General features: G+C 31.4%; 1 protein-coding gene and 1 pseudogene across 1 annotated transcript; both read right to left on the reverse strand.

Annotated features, from left to right (window-relative positions):
• Positions 1-8741: 8741 nt before the first annotated feature.
• LOC131173418 (probable glutathione S-transferase) lies at positions 8742-10316 on the reverse strand (annotated as a pseudogene).
• Positions 10317-16391: 6075 nt separating this feature from the next.
• Positions 16392-22352, reverse strand: LOC131173282 (probable glutathione S-transferase). The gene is made up of 3 exons (XM_058135363.1): positions 21963-22352; positions 21332-21505; positions 16392-16745 (listed from the first exon to the last, which is right to left on the reverse strand). Exons 1-3 carry the CDS (start codon positions 22275-22277, stop codon positions 16557-16559), a joined length of 678 nt encoding a protein of 225 aa, XP_057991346.1. The 5' UTR covers positions 22278-22352; the 3' UTR covers positions 16392-16556.
• Between the last annotated feature and the right edge of the window lie 248 nt (positions 22353-22600).

The raw sequence follows: 22600 nt of genomic DNA on the forward strand, positions 1-22600 counted from the left end.
CATTGGATATTCTTAGAAGGAAAAGACAATGCTAGGAGCATTTGTAGCATTTATAAATTTACTTCCAAACAACCATTTTTTTACCCTGTTCAATGTTTGCTAATAACATATTCTTAGCAATTTAATTTCGGTTTTTCAATACAACGTACCTTAATATACATATTTTATTGACTATTAATCGGGTTGAAAAAATTTATTATAATTATTTATCCCAAGAGAAGTTATATTTTTGATATAATTAGTTCCGACTAAAATTTAAATTCATATCTTATAACCCAGAAAATGATTCCGGTACTATGATATCTGACCTTGTGAAATTCATGATACATTCAATCATTGAATTCTTAGTCCAGTAGTTCATAAAATCTAATTCTCTCTACATATATCGCTGTGTGTGTTTCTACATCGGCTACATCTTTTTTGCCTTTGTTGTAAACTGATTTGTAGTGTAAGGGCAACTCCAAGGTAAAAAACAATCAACAAAAGTAGTATGGCAGTAAGCCTGTAACTAAATATATAATTTCATTTATATATTGATCCCAGAAAAATTAAATAGCAATATCAAATACACCCTTATATTGAGGGCCAATAAAAGCCCAACCCAACATTAAGAAATTAAACTCCATAGAAAATATCACACTTGCACACTCCAACACAAGCACAAACACACATATAGGCATCACAAAAGAAGGTGATGCCAATGTTTTGTGCATTATTTCTGTAGGGAAAGTTTTGCCTCCTCCAAGAGTATTACACTAAATTAATGGGTGAATATCATATGTACCCTCACTTGCATTCATATGAGGTTTATTCTTCTTAATTCATGGAAGACTCACATTTTTGTGATGAGAGAGCACTCTTATTTTGGGTCTACCTTGGAAAGGCTAGCCTCACGAGCAGCAGTAAGCTTGACAATAAGTTTGTCCCTAGGTGGCCAGCTTTCTTGGATTATTGGGATATTAGAAAATTGCTGCATCCAAGCCGTTAACAGTGGGAACTTTTCCTGGTCTATTAGTTTTTGTTGGATTTTTCTGAAAAAAAAATGAGAGATATGGAGAACACAAAAAAAATGGAAGGAGAAAATGGAATTCATCTTTTTTGAGTCTGACACAAAAATACATATAAAAGATAAGTTTGATAACCAAACCTCCATAAATTAAGAAAGTTTGTCTCCCAAACTTAAACTCTTCCACTCATTTTCACCTAAACCACCTAATACAGATGTGAGGGAGAAAATATCATTAAAATACATCAAAAATTCTGCTAAACTCCATCAATACCAGTAGCAAAATTAGTTAGCTATTTTTGTGAAAATAACGAACTAAATTCAATGCTGCAACACTACATCAGTTCCAGAAACAAAATTAATTAGCTAAAAAGAAAAAAAGAAAAGCTAGTGAACTGGATTTAACACTCCTCCTTGATGCTAGTGTTGCTGTAAACACCAAGATGACTCCTGAGGTATTCAAACCTCTGTTTCTGCAATGCCTTAGTGAAAATATCTGCTGTTTGCTCATCACCAATGCAATGCTTCAACAAAACTTCATCATCTTTCTCAGCTTCCCTTATGGCATGATACCTAATCTTGATATGCTTAGTTTTGCCATGGAAAACTGGATTTTTCACCATAGCTATAGCTGATTTGTTGTCATAAAAAATCTCAGTAGGATGATTTTGCTGAAAACCCAAATCAACAAGAATTTTCCTTAACCAAATAGCTTGATTTACAGCAGCAGAGGCAGCAATATATTCAGCTTCAGCGGTTGATTGTGCAACTGAAGTTTGCTTCTTTGTTCCCCAGCAAATGACACCTGAACCAAGAGTAAAGCAATAACCAGTTGTGGCTTTCATGTCCTCAACTGACCCAGCCCAATCACTATCAGAAAACCCCAATAACTTCACTTTTGTGGATATTTTATAAAATAAGCCATAATCAACAGTACCACGAATGTATCTCAACACTCTCTTGGTTGCCACAAGATGAATCTTAGATGGAGAATTCATAAATCTTGACAATATGCTTGTAGCAAACATGATATCAGGCCTGGTAATTGAGAGATAAAGCAAAGAACCAATCATGCTTCAATAAATTAATGCATCAACTGGTTGAGAATCATCATTTTTCTTCAGTTTTTCTCCATGAGTAGCAAGTATGCTTACTGGTTTGCATTTGCTAAAATCAAATTTCTTAAGAAGTTCCCAAGCATATTTCTTTTGAGACACAAAGAAGCCTTTATCTGATTGAGAGATCTCCATACCAAGGAAATAACACATCTTTCTAAGGTTATTCATCTCAAAAACTTGCTGCATCTTAAGTTTGAATTCTTCAATCAACTTTAAATTGCTACCTATCACTAGCAAATCATCCACATATAATGAGACAACAACAACATCATTGCTTTGATGCTTGACATACAAAGTTGTTTCATTCAAGCTTCTTTTAAAACCCAAATCCAGCAAGTAGTTATCAATTCTTGAATACCAGGCCCTTGGAGCCTGTTTAAGGCCATAAAGAGCCTTCTTCAACAAACAAACTTGATTGCTCCCATCATTAAACCCTTCAGGCTGCTCAATATACACTTGCTCTTCCAAGAAACCATTCAAGAAAGCTGACTTCACATCAAGTTGAAACACTTGCCAGCCTTCACTAGCTACTAATGCAAGAATCAACCTGATTGTGTCAAATCTTGCCATAGGAGCAAAAGTTTCAGTATAATCCACTCCTTGCAACTGAGCATACCCTTTCACAACTAATCTTGCCTTGTACTTGTTGATGGAGCCATCTGAATTCAGTTTCACTTTGAAAATCCACTTTGTTCCTATCACCTGTTTATCTATTGGTCTAGGAACCAAAGTCCAACTCTCATTCTTTTTAATCATCTTCAACTCCTCCTCCATTGTAGCTCTCCACTCACGAATTTCCAAAGCTTCACTAACCTGAGTTGGTTCAACAGAAGCAATGTTGCATCTCTCATAAATTTCATCCAGTGACCTGGTTCCTCTTATTACATATTCATCAATATCAAAATCTTCATCATCTACAGTTGGAACTCCATTTTGCTGGATGAGATCTTCAAAAATAGTTTGTTGGTCTTATAAATTAGTTTGTTGTTTTTGAGCAAGTTCAGCTGGTTCCATTTTACTCCAATCCCATTCACTCCCTTCATCAACTTTGATGCTTCTACTTACATAAACTTGATGAGTAAAGGGATTCAGAACCCTATGGCCTTTTGATTCACTGCTATAACCAACAAACACACCCTTTTCAGCTTTTGAATCTAGCTTGCTCCTTTTTGCCTCAGGTATAAAGGAATAACAAATACTACCAAACACCTTGAGATGAGCCACTGAAGGTTTCACTCCAAAGCAAGCTTCAAATGGAGTTTTACCATCCAGAGCTTTAGTTGACAACCTATTTTGCAAGTACGCAGCAGTGTTAACTGCTTCTGCCCATAACTCCTTTGGCAAATTCTTCTCAAACAAGAGGCACCTGGCGATATTCATCAAGTATCTATTCTTCCTATCACTCACACCATTTTGTTAAGGTGTGTAGGGAACTATAAGCTGATGGTGGATGCCAGCCTTCTCCAAATACTCCGTAAACTGAATGGAAGTATACTTTGTTCCATTATCATACCTCAAAATCTTGATTTTGGAATCAGTTTGAGTCTCAACAAAGGCTTTGAACAGCTGGAACTTGCTGAAAACTTCAGATTTCCGCTTGAGAAAATAAACCCAGCAATATCTACTAAAGTCATCAATAAACAATAGAAAATACTTGCTGCCACCATAGGAAGAGATGCTAATTGGACCACAAACATCAGTATGAATCAATTCCAGCTTGGTAGAGGCTCTCCAAGCTTGATCAACTGGAAATGGAGCCTGACTAAACTTCCCAAACTGACATGCTTCACAAACACTATCATCTTCAGTCACAAGTGGCATATCTACAACCAAATTCTTGCTTTGAAGCAATTTCAAAGTTTTGAGATTGGTGTGACCAAATCTCTTATGCCACAAAAATGTTTCTTCAACATGACTGAGACAAGACTCAAATTCAATGGCTTTCCAATTCAAAGGAAAACTCCTCCTATTCATTTTAACTAAAAATTTCTTCATACCAATAGGATCACTGATTTCACAGTTCCTATTTTTAAAAACTAGTGTATAATTCTTATCGAGCAACTGACCAACTGAAAGTAAACTTTGGCTTATCTCAGGAACAAAAAGAACATCTGAAATAACTTTAGTACCTGAGGAAGTTTGTACAGCCACAGCCCCTTTGCCTTTAACATCAACCAGCCTCCCATCTCCAATTCTAACTTTTGAGGAGTAGTTGGTGTCCAAGTCCTTAAAACTCTTCAAATCTGCTGTCATGTGATGTGTACAACCACTATCAACAAGCCATACATCTTCAGCTTCAACTGAAACATCACTCTTCTGAGTTACAGTAGTAGCAAGCAAACTATCTTCATAATTTTCTGAGTTAGCAGTGGCTCGAGCAAGCTGAGCTTGTTGTTGCTGATTTTGATTTGCTTTACACACCTTATCTACATGACCAAATTGCTTACATCTTCTACATCGAGCTCCAGGACAAAACCAACAAAAATTTTCAGTGTGATTGGTCTTCTGACAATGAAGACAAGGTGGAAACTTATCAAATCTTTTTCCCTTTCTCTTATGGTTCTTTTTGTTCCTATATTTCTTGTCAGTTTGCTGGTTCTTCATTCCTCCTTCACTTGGTTTCGATTTTTGAGCTGCAACAAGTGCCTTCTCCCCTTCAATTTCTTCTTCTCTGTAAGCTTTTCTTTGTTTAACAGCTTGCAGAGCATTAGAAAGCTCAGTTAAAGAAATCTGAGACATATCCCATGTGTTTTCAAGTGAAGAAATCTTTGCTTCAAATTTATCAAGGAGAGTCACCATAACTTTCTCCATAACTCTCTTCTCTTCCATTTCATCTCCCAAAAATCTGATTTGATTTACTATATTCATCACCCTATCAACATATTCTTTCACCTTGTCAGTATCCTTCATCCTCAACAACTCAAATTCTTTACGCAAATTAAAGACTTGCATCTGCCTTGTTTTATTAGACCCTTGAAATTCAGTCTTCAACTTCATCCAAGCTTCATGTGCTGATTCACAAGCCATGATCCTGGTGAAAACAGAATCTGATACAGCTGCATGGATATAGGACAGGGCCTTTGGAGCTTTAGCAACTTCATCTTCATGTTGCCTGATCTGATTCAGAGTTGGATTTTGACGTAATGGAGTAGGTACTCTGTTTTCCTCAACATACTGCCATACTCCCAATCCTCTGAGATAAGCTCTCATTTTTACAGCCCAAACATGGTAATTTTCACCATTAAAATGTGGAGGTGACAAAGGGTTGCTGCTGGAAGCCATTGGAAGTGAAAGAAAAAAAAGTTCAGCAAAACAGGGTGTGCGGTTTTATGGTGGTTTATCACTTGTTTATTTATTTTTATTTTTTTTTCAAAATCTCTCACAGTCACTTGAGATCATAGAAGCTCTGATACCACATGTTAGATTTTTTTGAAAGAAAAATGAGAGATATGGAGAACACAGAAAAAATGAAAGGAGAAAATGGAATTCATCTTTTTTGAGTTTGACACAAAAATACATATAAAAGATAAGTTTGATAACCAAACCTTCATAAATTAAGGAAGTTTGTCTCCCAAACTTAAACTCTTCCACTCATTTTCACCTAAACCACCTAATACAGATGTGAGGGAGAAAATATCATTAAAATACATCAAAAATTCTGCTAAACTCCATCAATACCAGTAGCAAAATTAGTTAGCTATTTTTGTGAAACTATTTTGGTGAAAATAACGAACTAAATTCAATGCTGCAACACTACATCAGTTCCAGAAACAAAATTAATTAGCTAAAAAGAAAAAAAGAAAAGCTAGTGAACTGGATTTAACAGTTTTGCACCACTCACCTCTTCATAAATTTCAAGATAATAAGCAAGCCACCCCAACGCAAGATCCACTAGTCCAATTTTCTCTCCTCCAAAGAATTTCTTTCCCCTTAACTCTTCTTCTAAATGTTTCAAGTTTTGCAGTGCTATAAGTGTTGCTTCTTGTTGTTCTTTCCCTTCTGTCAAAAGAACACCAAATCTTATTGACTGTAACACCTGCATCAAGAAAACAATAAAGAATGCAAGAAATGCATTATTTTCGGTTTAATTGTATATTAATTAGTGATGAGAGCTAATTACAATCGCCTTATTTTCACCAAATCTGATCCAAAACCGAGCCATGGCTTTCTGATAAGGATCTTCAGGCAACAATGGAGTTTGCTTCATGTCTTGTCCAAGTATTCAAGAATGACGAGATTCATAGATGGGTTTTCCATTGTGCACAAGCACAGGAATCTTCTTGTGGACAGGATTATATTTCAAAAGTGAAAGGCTCTTGTTGGAGAGGTCTTCGTATGTTGCTTCATACTCGATACCCTTCAGTTTTAGTGGGCAAACCACCCTTAATGAATATGGACTTTGATCATTTCCTAAAAAGCTTCATTTCTTCTCCCATGTCAGATTTCATATCACTAACTACTACCTAGCCAGCTAATTCCAGTGATCCAGTCCCTTCTTTATGATCAATTGTCTGAACTGTAATTTTTTTTTTTCTCGCATTGCCCAAAATTTTGTAAAAGTTTGTATATAATAACAATAATAAGATAAAAATGTTAAGAAAATAGATCGGTTTAATTCCACTCAAATGCTAGTTCAGGGAAAGATGTTTGCCCACATATATATCTCGCAAATCTTTTATCTTAAATCAAATCAATGTGGAATAATGCATCTCTCGCGTTCAGTTATAAACATCTGAAGTTTACAGACAAACACATCTATCAGTAACCTTGATACCATATAAAGAAAATAGACCAAACCTAATTTCACTCTAAAAGGCATAAGGGATTTCCTAATATATTTTATAAACAATTAATCGGATTTCTAGTTTAAATTGGAATCTAGTCTTATAAAAAAATAGGATATATATAAAACTATTGGAACATGCTTCTTGTTTTTATATTAAAAAGGAAAAAACAAAAATAAAAAACTCAGGATGCAGTCCAATAATTGGTATTTTTCTTTAGTTTCTTTTCTCTTCACGTTGATTTTTAGGATGAAATAAAATAAAATATATGAATAAATGAAGCTTCCTTTTAATGATGATTTCTCCATTGATCATTATGTCGGCAACTACCCTTGTTTTAATTTGTTTTAATTATATTTCTATTTTTAATTTATGTTTTATTTCATATTTTTTAACCATTTCATGAGTTATATGTTAATAGGTTAAAAATGTTGTAATATTTTTATAATGTTAATTATTTTTTAAAATTATTTATTTTAATTAGATATTGAGAGAGAAAAAAATATTAATAGTTGAGATTAATTATTTATATTTTAAATCAGGGCTAGTGCTTCTTTTTTTTTTTTTCTGTGGGCAATAAATGACATATATTTTTTTAATAAAAATAAATAAAATATATTTTAGTCGATATATTGGATGACATTTAATAAAAAAAGCTTAAATAAAATTTATTAAATTAATTTGATGGAGGTTAGCTGATTTAAAATACCTAATTATGTGTGGACGTTATATTGATATTCATCCACATACTTACAAATTTTATTAAAATTAAATATTTAGTTTTTTTTAATTAAATTAAATCGTCTCTGTATTTTATAAAATTAAATTTTTTAATCATTCTATGAAAGAAAATATTAATAAACTTGTTCTAATCTTAAATATTTATATTGTTTAATCCTTATAATTTTACCTATTTAAACTATTTAATTAATCTATTTGGCCGAAGTTAAAATAATTCGATTGATATTTTCTTTTATAGAAATTTAGTAAAAGGATTAAATGGTTTAATTTTATTAAATAAGGGATGTTTTAATTGAGTTTAAAAAAAATAAAAATTAAATAATTAATTTTGATAAATTATAAAAATTTAATAGTAATTTATCCTCATTAAAATTTTCAAATAGTTAAATAACTTTTTAAATTATTTTTTAATATACAATCTCAAACGGACGCTTATATTTTTACTTGTAAATCCAAAGAGTAAATGGGCAAGAAAGCCCAATCCAAACCCAACAAAGAAGATAACAATTCATTTGCACACCCCAATATTGGCAAATTAAAATAGTATATGAATAAGGGATAACTCAATATGAGTATTTTTATAAAAATGATTAAATTTTAATTTTTTTATAAAATTTATTAAATTTTAATTTAATTTTATAAAAGTTATTGTAACTAGAAATTAAAAATATTTAAATTAATTTGTTGACCTGCAAATTATTTTATAAATAAAATTACATTATTTTATTAATTTTTTTAAAAAAAAAAAGAAAACAAAATGTGTAAAATGCTTCTAGCTACCCTTCATCGTTAAACCCCTCCCCTTCTTCTATTTCTTCTCCACAAATAATCATTAGTTAGGCAATTTTATTTATAAAACAGTTGACAAGTCAATAGATTAACCTTAAAACTTTTAATTTTCAATCATAGTAACTTTTATAAAATTAAATTGAAATTTAATGAGTTTTATAAAAAAATTTAAAGTTTAATAACTTTTATAAAAATACTTGTAAAATTGAATAATCACATGTAATGATATCTTTAAATAAGGTGGTGTCACTAGGTTTATTTTGTGTTTATATATGGTAAGTGAAAGCTTGAAGCTTCCTTTACTTAAAGTCCTCCTGCAAGGACATCCTCACGAATGGCAGAAAACTTGGCAATGAGCTAGTCTCGAGGTAGCCAATTGTCTTGGATGATTGGGGCATTTGAGAATTCTTGAATCCATTGTATCAATAGTGGGAATTTTTCTTGGTCTATGAGTTTTAGACCAACTACTTCCTCAAATATACCCAAGTAATAAGAAGCCATCCCAATGCAAGATCCACTAACCCAAATTTCTCTCCTCCAAAGAATTTCTTTCCTTTTAACTCCTCTTCTAACTATTCCAAGTTCTCCATTGCTTTTGGTATTTCCTCTTCTTGCATTTTTCCTTGTTTCAACAAAATACCATGTACTATTGATCGGAAGACCTGCATCAACAAGAATTTTTAGTTTGAATTACTTTTTCGCATTTAAATAATATCGAAACTAATGTATATGTCTCTCAATTTTTAAAATTTAATGGTTTAGTCCCCAACTCTATTAAAATTGAAGGCATTTTTATTTAATTTTAGAGAAAAGTATAAAAATATACTTTGTGGTTTTGCATTTTAATACATGAGAGATCATCATTTAAGTTTTGTTAATTTAATATCCTATATTTTCTTTCGTTAGTAAATATGATGCAAACCGTTAGTTACCATTAAATAATACCAACATAATAACACATGAGTAAACAACACATGGTGACATTATTTACCATTAAATAATGTCAATGCTGCATGTTTGTCATTTAAGTGACACATGAGCACCACATAAACACCACGTTTGTCATGTATTGTATTGCGATATCAGCGTCATTTAGTGTTAACTAACAATTTGCACCACCTTTCCTAAATAAGGAATATACAGAATATAAATTAACAAAAACTAAACTAGTCTCTCCTATAAAATTATAAGTTTTTTTTTTTTAATTTTTCCCTTAATTTTGTGTCAATTTTCTATTAATCGTGAGAAATTATCAAGATACCCTTAAATGTAAATTACTTTTTTTTTAATTTTTGGATTATATCAAAGTTACATATATATCCTTGAATTTTTTAAAAATTAATGATTTAGTCCCTATTTTTTTACTCTGTCAAACTGAAAAGAAAATACATTATTTTCAAATAAAATAACAAAAATAAAAATACATGAACTAAACCATTAATTTTTGAAAATCAGGAGACATTTGTATTAATTTAAATATAATTAAGAACGAAAAATTAATTTACCTAAAGATAATTTCTCAAGGGGAAAAAAAGCCAAAAAAGCAATTAATAAACAATAATACCTTATCATCACCAAACTTAGCCCAAAAGCGAGCCTTGGCTCTCTCGTAAGGATCTTGAGGCAACAATGGAAATTGTTTCCATGTCTCATCCACATATTCAAGAACAACAAGAGATTCACAGATGGGTTTTTCATTGTGCAGAAGCACAGGAACCTTCTTATGAACAGGGTTTTATTGCAGAAGCAAAAAGGACTCTTGTTGGAGAGATCTTCATACACTGTATCAAACTCAACTCCCTTCAGTTTTAGTGCCCATATCACTCTTAAAGCAAATGAACTTGACCATGTCCTAAAAACCTTTACTTCTTCTGCCATAGCTAATTTGTTTTGTTCTCTCCAATAATTGTAGTTCAATACTGAGTCTGCCATTTATATAAAATTTTTTGGCTATACTCTTCTGCTACTCTCTGTACTTGGTATTTATTTTATTTAAAAAAAAATTAAATATTTTTTGATCCACCATCATAGTTTTTATTAATTTTTCACCCCCAACCTCTTGATTTTCCTTTTTACATAGTTGCTCAATTATGCCGAAGTAATTTTTTGGTAATATAAAAAAATTCCTTGAAAAAAGAGAATTGTTAAGATTTATTTGAATATTATTTGATCATTGGTTAAATAGATTAATAATAATAAATAAATTATTAAAATTTTTTAATACTTTTTCTATCAACTTTTATCTGTCATTTTTTAGAAATTATTTTATTGAAAATTATTTATTATTTTGAAAAAATTAAGGAATGTTAATTAATATTTTTTCAATTTTATCATTATTGCTACTAAATATAAGTAACTATTCTATAATTTCCTAAAACCTATTTTATCAACTCTCCTTCTCTCTTTTTAATTAGTTGAGATAAATAATAATTTTATTATATTAAAGAATATTTTATTATAATTTAAATAATTTAATTGCTTTTTTATTTGCTATACAAAAGCTTAAAACAAATAAAAGTGAATGGAAAGAGTAATTATTATTTGTTAAATTAAAAGAACTATAATTATTGAATTTTGATAACTATCCTCACTTTAATTGTTGATAAACTTAATATAAGTAGCCAATCTTTCATGTTGGGGGAGAACTAAGAAAAATGAAATGTTGAAAGACTATATGATAATTGCACCACCACAAATAAAAAAAATCTTTTCTTTTTTTTTCGTACGCAAGGATGACCAACCTCTAGTCCGAAGTGTGGTCTATTGTGAATTTAATTGGTCTATTTAAACCTTTGATAATCACTATAAGAGTTAAATTAGTCCTTGTTAATTTAATTGATTCATTTAAATCTCATGACAATTATTATTAGAGTTAAATAAGCTATTATCAATTTAGTTAAGCAATTACTCTTAGAGTCAAAATGTTAAAAATTTGGGCCAAAAAGATTTAATTTATATCATGTGACTTATACACAATAGAAGAACATTTAGTTGACGTCCACTTTTATTACATAACCTTAGAGTTAAACTCCCCACTAACACTTTCATCTCTTTCTCTATGACTTAATTCCATCAATAGAAGAAAAATAATTGAAAATATGAATGTTATGCACTGCTATTGCCATTTAGCATGCCCAATGCTAAATTCAGAATTTTTGGATATGTCCCATGATGGATGCTGAAAATGAGCTTCAGGCGCTGCAAGACTCAGTGGCACTGAGCATGCTGGATTCACGTTTAATGGAACATACATAGGATCAAGTGAGGACTTGTAAAAATGAATTTTTGATTCATAAAGACTTAAATAGATCAATTAAATTGACAAGAGCTTATTTAATTCTATGAGTAATTATCAGGGGTTTAAAAGGATAAACTAAGTTGATAAGGACTTATTTAACTCTAAGATTAATTATTAAAGAGTTTAAAAGAATCAACAAAACTAATAAAAGCTAATTTGATTCTAAGGATAATTGTCAATGGCTTAAATTTACTTATGAGCATTGAAGACTTTAGTTAGTTGACTACAATAGACCGAAAGCCCACTTTAAATTGGGCCCATTCAGGAAAGACGAAGTGGCCATATAAATGAATACATATTAATTTGTCATCTAACATTGATAAAATTTAGATAAAGAAAATCTAATATTGATAAAATTACTATTAATTAATAATTATATAATAAAGGCTTGATAACGAAAAAAATTATGAATTTTCACTTTTTTTTTTAATTATGATGTAAATTTTTTATTTTTAATACTTTCCAAATAATAAGCAGATTTATTGTTCAAATTGGAATGTAGTCTTTAAAAAGAAAAAAAGGATATATAAAAATATTGGATCATGCTTCTTGTTTTTATAACTCAACTCAACTCAACTAAGCCTTTATTCCAAAAATTTGGGGTCGGCTATATGGATTCTCTTTCTCCACTCTGAACGATTTTGGGCTAAATCCTCGGGAATCTGTAATGCTTCTAGGTCATGTTGTACTACTCTCCTCCAAGTCAGTTTAGGTCTACCCCTTCTTTTCTTTCTATCCTCTAACCTAATGTGCTCTACTTGTTTAACTGGAGCCTCTATATGTCTATGCTTTACATGTCCAAACCACCTCAATCTTCCTTCTCTCAACTTATCCTCAATTGGTACAACTCCTACTTTTTCTCTAATACTCTCATTACGGATTTTATCTATTCTAGTATGGCCACTCATCCACCTTAACATTCTCATCTCTGCAACTCTTATCTTAGACACATACGACTCCTTTAGTGCCCAACACTCACTACCATATAACATGGCCGGTCGTATGGCTGTACGGTAAAATTTTCCTTTCAACTTATTGTGGATCTTGCGATCACATAGAACTCCCGTGACACGTCTCCACTTCAACCATCCGGCTTTAATCCTATGACTAACATCCTCCTCACATCTCCAATTTACTTGAAGGACTGAGCCAAGATATTTAAAGTGATTACTTTGAGACAGTACCACTCCATCCAAACTAACTCCTTCCCTATCACCAGTTTGGCCTTCACTGAACTTGCAATGCATGTATTCTGTCTTCGTTCTACTTAACTTAAAGCCCTTTGACTCTAGAGTACTTCTCCAAAGCTCTAGCTTTCTATTGACTCCTTCTTGTGTCTCATCTATCAGAACTATATCATCTGCAAACATCATGCACGAAGGGATACCCTCTTGTATATGTTTTTTCAATTCATCTAAAACTAATGTAAAAAGGTAAGGGCTTACAGCTGAACCTTGGTGTAATCCCACTGAGATGGGAAAATCTCCTGTGTCCCCTCCTACTGTGCACACAACAGTAGTTGCTCCTTCATACATATCTTTTAGCACTTGTATGTACCTAATAGATACCCCCTTTTGTTCTAACACTCTCCATAAGACATCTCTTGGAACACTATCATAAGCCTTCTCCAAATCGATAAAAACCAAGTGTAGGTCTTTCTTCACATCTCTATATTTCTCCATCAAGCTTCTAATGAGAAAGATCGCTTCCATAGTTGAACGACCAGGCATGAAGCCAAATTGATTAGGAGAGATAGAAGTATCATGACGTAGTCAATGTTCCACAACTCTCTCCCACAACTTCATAGTATGGCTCATGAGTTTAATTCCCCTATAGTTTGAGCAACTCTGTATGTCCCCCTTATTTTTAAAAATAGGTACTAAAATACTCCTCCTCCATTCATCCGGCATTTTCTTTGAGTTTAGAATCTTATTAAATAATTTAGTTAACCATGCCACTCTCATATCTCCCAAACACTTCCACACTTCAATTGGTATTCCATCATGTCCACAAGCTTTACCCACTTTCATTCTCTTAAGTGCTTCCTTTACTTCTAAAAATCTAATCCTTCTAATATAATTCACATTCTTTTTTATTGCTCTATACTCTATATTCACGCTTTTACCATTTTGACTATTATTAAAGAGATCATCAAAATAATTTCTCCATCGTTCTTTAATGTCCTCATCTTTCACTAACACTTTTCCTTCTTTATCCTTAATGCACCTAACTTGATTGAGATCTTGACATTTCTTTTCTCTCCTCCTTGCTAGTCTATAAATATCTTTCTCCCCTTCTTTAGTTCCAAGTTTCTCATATAACTTTTCAAAGGCCTGCGCTCTTGCTTGACTAATTGCCTTTTTTGCCTCTTTCTTTGCTATCTTGTACTGTTCATATGCCTCATTATTATCACACTTAGGTAATTTCTTATACCATTCTCTCTTTCTCTTCACTGCCTTTTGTACTTCCTCATTCCACCACCATCTCTCTTTTGAGGGTGGTCCATGTCCTCTAGACTCTCCAAGTACTTTTCTAGCTACTTCTCTAATCTTTGATGCCATCTGTATCCACATACCATTGGCCTCCATATCCAGCTTCCATGCTTCGGACTCGAGAAGCTCATTTTTAAACTTCACTTGCTTTACTCCTTTGAACTCCCACCACTTTGTTCGAGCGACACTATTTCTTCTAACCTTACTTGGATTGTTCCTAAACTTGACATCCAAGACCACTAACCGATGTTGACTTGTTAAAGCCTCTCCCGGAATAACCTTGCAATCCTTGCATAGAGCTCTATTTGTCTTCCTGGTTAAGAGGAAGTCAATTTGGCTTCTATGTTGCCCACTTTTAAAAGTCACTAAATGTGACTCTCTTTTTATAAAGTAGGTATTTGCTAGTATTAAGTCGTATGTCATAACAAAATCCATAATACTTTTTCCCTCCTCATTTCGGCTGCCAAAACCAAAACCTCCATGAACATTCTCATAACCTTGCCTATCACTTCCTACATGTCCATTCAAATCTCCACCGATAAAAACATTCTCTTCATTCGGTATGCTTTGCATTAGATCATCTATGTCTTTCCAAAACCTTTGTTTACTCTCACTATCTAGTCCTATTTGTGGAGCATAAGCACTAACTACATTTATTATTTCTCCTTCTAGTACTAGCTTTACTAGTATAATTCTATCTCCTACTATTTTCACAACTATTACATCATCTTTCAATATCTTGTCTATGATTATGCCCACTCTGTTCTTGTTTCTCTCCTTTCCGGTAAACCATAGTTTGTACCCTGAATTACCCACTTCCTTGCTTTTCTCTCCTACCCATTTAGTCTCCTGAATGCAAGCAATATTCACCCTTCTCCTTTCCAAGGTATCCACAAGCTCCATTAATTTTTCTGTAGGTGATCCAACATTCCATGTACCAACCCTGATTCTTCTCTTATCCTGTTCCTTCCTAATTGATCTCCTTCTATGATATATTCTATTGTTCTCTATGCCTATCTTGTGTTCTATTCCACTATCTGTTCTACTATCTGTCTTATAGACTAACTTCTTTACCCACACCCGTCCATGATGTGGGAACCCTTGCTCATTTAACACCACACCCGGGCGCCAGCATCGTGCGTCGCTTTTGGTGAACGCCCTACACCCTTTCATATTTCTCACCACACCCGGGCTCCGATGTAGCGCGTCGTGAGTAGAGGACACCCCAACGTTTATATCATAAGGGTGTGACAAAATTTTTACGCTGGTTGTCACCTACCGCAACCCTCCTCCTTTATCCAGGCTTGGGACCGGCTAAGCGCAAGCTACTTAAGCGGAGTTATGCTTCTTGTTTGTATATATAAAAAAAAAATCAGGGTGTAGTCCAAATTGGTAAATTTCTTCCATTTCTTTTCTCCTAATGTTGATTTTTAGGATGAAATAAAACAAAATATATGTATAAATGAAGCTTCCTTTTAATGATGATTTCTCCATTGATCATTATGTTGGCAACTACCATTATTTTAATTTATTTTAATTATATTTCTATCTTTATTTTATGTTTTATTTCATATGTTTTAACCATTTCCTCTTATGAGTTATATATAATACAGGTTAAAAATATTATAATATTTTTATAAAGTTAATTATGTTTTTAAATTTTAATTTTTAGATATTGAGAGAGTAAAATTATAATAGGTGAGATTATTTATATTTTAAATATAATATTTTTATAAATTTTATTTTCAAATATCGCCAAAAAAAAAAATATTTCCAAATGAAGAGCCTTCATTGATTTACGTTGGCAACAATATCAGAGGTAGGTGAATTTTTCTCTTCAACGAGTTCAATATGCCAACGTAAATAGCTTACATAGCTCCTATGGATTTAAGTTTAATTAACGATGTATTAAATATTTATATTAAAAAATATATAAAATTAATTAAATAATATGAAAAAATATTTAATCAAATTAATCTATATGTACAGAGTGTTAAGTCTTTTAACTTTTTTTTTAACTTATAAATTTAATTTATAAGCCTATAAATTATTATAAATAATTCGGTAACATATTTTTAAAGCTTACAATTACCCTCTTACTTAATTGCTACTTTTAAACTGAAGGTAAAATATTATGTAATTAAATAGATAAGAAAAAAAAAATAATCACTAAAGGAGATTATAATTTTTTTTTTTTTTTAGGAATGAATGAAAGACACGTGAGCACATACGGAAGAGGGTGCTATACACCCTTTGACTCTAAAGAAGGTGATGTTTTTGGCTTTATTTTGCGTATTATTTGTGACAAACGAAAACTTGGACCATCCCTTATTTAAGTCCTCGTGCAAGGGCAGCCTCACGACTGGCAGCAAACTTGGCGATAAGTTTGTCGCGAGGTGGCCAATTTTCTTGAATGATTGGGGCAGTTGAGAATTCTTGAATCCATTGTAGCAATAGTGGGAATTTTTCTTGGTCTATGAGTTTTAGACCAATTACTTCCTCAAATATACCCAAATAATAAGCTGTTGTGGCAGTGGGTGTATAATAGGCTTTGAGGCGTGATGAATCACTATCTTTAAGGTATTAATTGCCCCCACTAGATTGCTGCAAGGTTATGGCAATATACCTCCAGGATACAACAAAGCCTGAAATCTGTGACAAGAACTCACGAAGATTTCCCTTAAGAACTCTTTATATGAACTGAATTTAGAGAGATTAGAAGAAAAGAAGAAGAAGAAGTATATGTAGTATATATCTGGATTGAAAAAACTCATCCATATTTATAATGAATGAAAAGTCATGGCACCTTTACTAGATAGACACATCTGTCTATCTCCAATAGATACAACTGTTTATGTAATAGACATGTCTGTTTATTAAAAGATACCTATACAAATAGTTGTGACTATTTGTATAGACATATCTGTTTATTAACAGACACCTATACAAACAGTTATGACTTTTTGTATAGAATAGACATGTCTGTTTATTAACAGACACCTATACAAACAAGATTGTATTTGTTTGCAGACTGACATGTCTGTCTATTAACAGACACATCTACTTGTTAATAAACACATCTGTTTGTAATTTATTTACGAAAATTACAATATGATAATTATTTTATTTCACACATATACTTTTCAAGTGCCATAATAGAATAATATATTGAATTATATATATATAATTCTATACATATTTCACTTTGCCATTCATTCACTTTCTTATATTTTAACAATATAAGAATTCTTTCTCTCTATATTATCTAACATACAAGCTATTTATAACAATCCCCCACTTAGCTTGTATTGTTAGATCCCATTGTTTCATGCATAATGAAAAGTATCTTTCGATTTAAACTTTTCCTTAGTGTAAGTATTTCAAAGTTCTAAAGAAATCATGGTGGCCTTAGCTTAAACCTAGATTCCTATTAAATAGAACCGGAAATACTACACACACGAATCAATTAGTTCAACTTAAAAAGTTCACCAAAATTTTAGCACGAATATGGCCTTGTGCTACCTCCTATTTTCATGAACATTTACAAAAGTTATTCTCACTTTTGTTGAAGCGGCACCACTTCCTATGTTCATATAGGTGAAGTTTCCTTTGTAATAATTTTAAACTTCATTAAGAGTATAAACACTCATCCTCATTCCATTAACTTAGTACATTAAGTACTTTAATTACACTATTTACTAATGACTTGTTGTTACCCTTTAAACTTTATTTAGTAATAATACTATAAAGTAGGGTTCCCATCATTAGTAAATTTAATGGAATATTCTAAATCCTAATCAGCACATGTACTTATGATCATAACTCTCGAGAGCCCTTTTATTAAAGAATTTGCTAGATTATTATAGGATTTAACATAAACATGGTAATAACACCATTAAAGACTAATTGTCTTACATTTTCATGTCTTAAGCTTATATATATATACTTTCAATTGTATATTTTACTATAAGCTTTAACCATCGTGATTTGACTATCACAATATAAAGAAATAGATAGCACAGGTTGTGGCCACAACTTAATATCCGATAACAAGTTTCTCAGCCATTCTACTTCTTTACCAACATTCGCCAAAGTTATAAATTCGGATTCTACCGTAGAATAAGTTATACAAGTTTGTTTCTTTGATGCCCAAGAAACAAAACCTCCACATAAAGTGAACACCCAACCAAAGGTTGACTTATTATCCTTAGTACTACATATTCAATTGGCATTTATAACACTTTAGGATCTCCACCATATTTGTTTCACTAGTTAACCATATAATCACATGTTTATAACATGAACTGCATAAATAATTCACAGTCTAGATTTGTACCTTATTTGCAGAAATAAATTGCTCCATAACTTGTTTAAAATGAGAGTATCCAACAATAAAGAACCAAGCTAAACTTGCACACACACACAAATGCATACTCATTTGTTCTTTTGTCACTTCTTACAAATGACTTGTAAGGCTCTTATTTTTACTACTCAAAATGTACCAACCTTTTGGCCAATTAGTTCATCTCTTCATGCCTGTAACTATTTAGAAGAATTGCATCTTTTCATTTAGTTACATCTTTTGGCCAAGGGACATAACTCTTTGCATAGATACAATTCTTTATATGGTTTTTATACAATTGAAAACTTATCACAGAATAATCTATAGTTTATAATTCATTTTTTAAATATCCAAAAACCCTTGAAATTTCTTTTCAATATTCCACACTAGGATTATTAGTATATCTTGACAATTTATACATTGCAAAAGCAATATTAGGAGTAGTGCAATGCATAACATACATTAAGCTACCAATAGCACTAGCACACTCAATTTGAATAATTATTCTACCAAAATTTCCAGTCAATTTGTAATAAATATCATATGGAGTATTTACTTCCCTCAATATAATGAAACTGAAAAAGAGTAAAACCCCCACTATGTTATAGCTGGGTAGTTTTAGGCAGATCCCTCAAGGATAATAACCAAAATATAAATCTAGACAGCAATTTTAAAATTCTTCCAAGAATAAATTAAAGAATAATAATGTTGATTGTCGGTAAAAATGAAGAGAAGAGACAAAAAAGAAAAGTTAATAGATTTTTGTTCCAAACTACTATTTATAAAGCATTTGCATCTCTTCAAACATATACAACAGTTCACTTTGTATCTATTAGAATAATTGCATCTGTTCACTTACACCTTTTAGAATAAATACAATCGTTTGTTTTGTATCTCTTAGAACAATTACATCTGTTCACTTATACCTTTTACAATAGATACAACCGTTCACTTTGTATCTCTTAGAACATAAACAACCATTCATTTATACCTCTTAGAACAGATACAATCATTCATTTATACCTCTTAGAACAGATACAACCATTCACTTTGTATCTCTTAACATAATTATATTTATTCACTTATACCTCTTAGAACATATACAACTGTTCACTTATACCTCTTAGAACAGATACAACTGTTCACTTATACATCTTAGAATAGATACAACTATTCACTTATACCTCTTAGAACAGATACAACCATTCATTTATACCTCTTAGAACAGATACAACCATTCACTTTGTATCTCTTAGCATAATTATATTTATTCACTTATACCTCTTAGAACATATACAACTGTTCACTTATACCTCTTAGAACAGATACAACTGTTCACTTATATATCTTAGAATAGATACAACTATTCACTTTGTATCTTTTAGAACAATTATATTTGTTCATTTACACCTTTTAAAACAAATATAGCTATCGATAATGAATAGTTCATTTTGATGCCTTTTAATGAACATACATAACTCTTTTAAAATGAGACAAATTTTATTATCACTAATATTTTTAACAATATCCCCACCTAGTTAGTGATAGACACAATTAATATGAATTAGGATTTATGCATATAAAAGTATTTTTCGACTTATGCACATAAATCTTATTACCTTCTTTATCACATTCACCATGAGCTTTAGCATCATAATATAACCTTATATTTCTTCAGACATATTATCAAGTATTTAGAATTCAAAATATTTCATAATGAGAAATTTATCCATACCCTTTTTTTTTCTGTATTATATTCGAATTCTAACGAATTCCAAATTTCTTTTGGAGACTTGACAGAGGTAAACAAATCTTATAGTCTATCTGATGAGTTGTTGAGAATATGACCTCTGCATGGCAATTCATCTTCTTTTCCTGATCTGCTTTTACCTTCTCAGTGAACATAATTTGTTCCTTAAAATGATCAAGTTTCATGAACTCTTGATTCATCACGGAAACAGCCTTAGACTCTATTGCTATTAATACCTTAAAATTGTTGTGGCAGTGGGTGTATAATAGGCTTTGAGGCGTGATGAATCACTATCTTTAAGGTATTAATTGCCCCCACTAGATTGCTGCAAGGTTATGGCAATATACCTCCAGGATACAACAAAGCCTGAAATCTGCAGACAGCAACTCCTGAAGATTTCCCTTAAGAACTCTTTATATGAACTGAATTTAGAGAGATTAGAAGAAAAGAAGAAGAAGAAGTATATGTAGTATATATCTGGATTGAAAAAACTCATCCATATTTATAATGAATGAAAAGTCATGGCACCTTTACTAGATAGACACATCTGTCTATCTCCAATAGATACAACTGTTTATGTAATAGACATGTCTGTTTATTAAAAGATACCTATACAAATAGTTGTGACTATTTGTATAGACATATCTGTTTATTAACAGACACCTATACAAACAGTTATGACTTTTTGTATAGAATAGACATGTCTGTTTATTAACAGACACCTATACAAACAGTTGTGACTGTTTGTACAGAATTGACATGTCTGTCTATTAACAGACACATCTACTTGTTAATAAACACATCTGTTTGTAATTTATTTACGAAAATTACAATATGATAATTATTTTATTTCACACATATACTTTTCAAGTGCCATAATAGAATAATATATTGAATTATATATATATAATTCTATACATATTTCACTTTGCCATTCATTCACTTTCTTATATTTTAACAATATAAGAATTCTTTCTCTCTATATTATCTAACATACAAGCTATTTATAACATAAGCAAGCCATCCCAATGCGAGATCCACGAACCCAATTTTCTCTCCTCCAAAGAATTTCTTTCCTTTTAGCTCCTCTTCTAAATGCTGCAAGATCTCCATTGCTCTAGGTATTTCTTCCTCTTGCTCTTTTCCTTGCTTGAACAGAATACCATATGCTATTGATTGAGAGACCTGCATCAACAGAAAATTTTAGTTTCAATCACTTTTAAGTTCTTGGGTTTTGTCAAAATTAATATATATATATCCCTAATTTTAAAAAATTAATAATTTTATCTTCATATTTTTGACTCTATTAAATTGATGGTACATTAAAGATAACAACGGGTAAGATATCTATAAAAATCATCAAAACCTAAACTCTCAATACCTGAACCTATTCCAAATCCAATTAAAATTTATCATTAATTAATTAAATTCATCCTAAATCTAATTATTATTATTATCTAAAAAATCCTCAAACCTATTTAATTTTACATTTTTTAATTAATAATCTAAATAAAAAAATCAATAATTTATATTTAAAAGTTTAGAGAAAAAAAAAAACCTTAAAGATAACTTCTAACTTCGAGAAAAAAAAAGGCTAAAAGAAAAAGCAACTAAGACTCATCAAAGTAGGAAGCAATAATACCTTATCATCACCAAACTTAGCCCAAAAGCGAGCCTTGGCTCTCTCATGAGGATCTTGAGGCAACAATGGAAATTGTTTCCATGTCTCATCCACATATTCAAGAATGACAAGAGATTCACAGATGGGTTTTCCATTGTGCAGAAGCACAGGAACCTTCTTATGAACAGGGTTGTATTGCAGAAGCAAAGGACTCTTGTTGGAGAGATCTTCATACACTGTATCAAACTCAACCCCCTTCAGCTTTAGTGCCCATATCACTCTTAAAGGAAATGGACTTGACCATGTCCTGAAAACCTTTACTTCTTCTTCTGCCATAGCCACTTTGTTTTGTAATCTCTTACAATTCTAGATCACAAAGTCTGCTATTTATATAAAAACTTTTTAGCTCCATTCTTCTGCTATTCTCTGCACTTGGTCTTTATTTTATTTTAAAAAAATTAAATATTTTTTTAATCCACAATCATAGTTTTTTATTAAATTTTCACCCCCAACCCCCTTGTTTTCTTTTTTTGGTCCTTTTTGGATAGTGGCTCAAATTTACCAAACTAAATTTTTTTGGTAATATAAAAAAAATTCTTTGAAAAAAAAGAACTATTAAGATTTATTTAAATATTAATATTTGATCATTGATTGGATAG

This window comes from Hevea brasiliensis, chromosome 14 (assembly GCF_030052815.1).
Source record: "Hevea brasiliensis isolate MT/VB/25A 57/8 chromosome 14, ASM3005281v1, whole genome shotgun sequence".
In the NCBI taxonomy this organism is placed as follows: domain Eukaryota; kingdom Viridiplantae; phylum Streptophyta; class Magnoliopsida; order Malpighiales; family Euphorbiaceae; genus Hevea; species Hevea brasiliensis.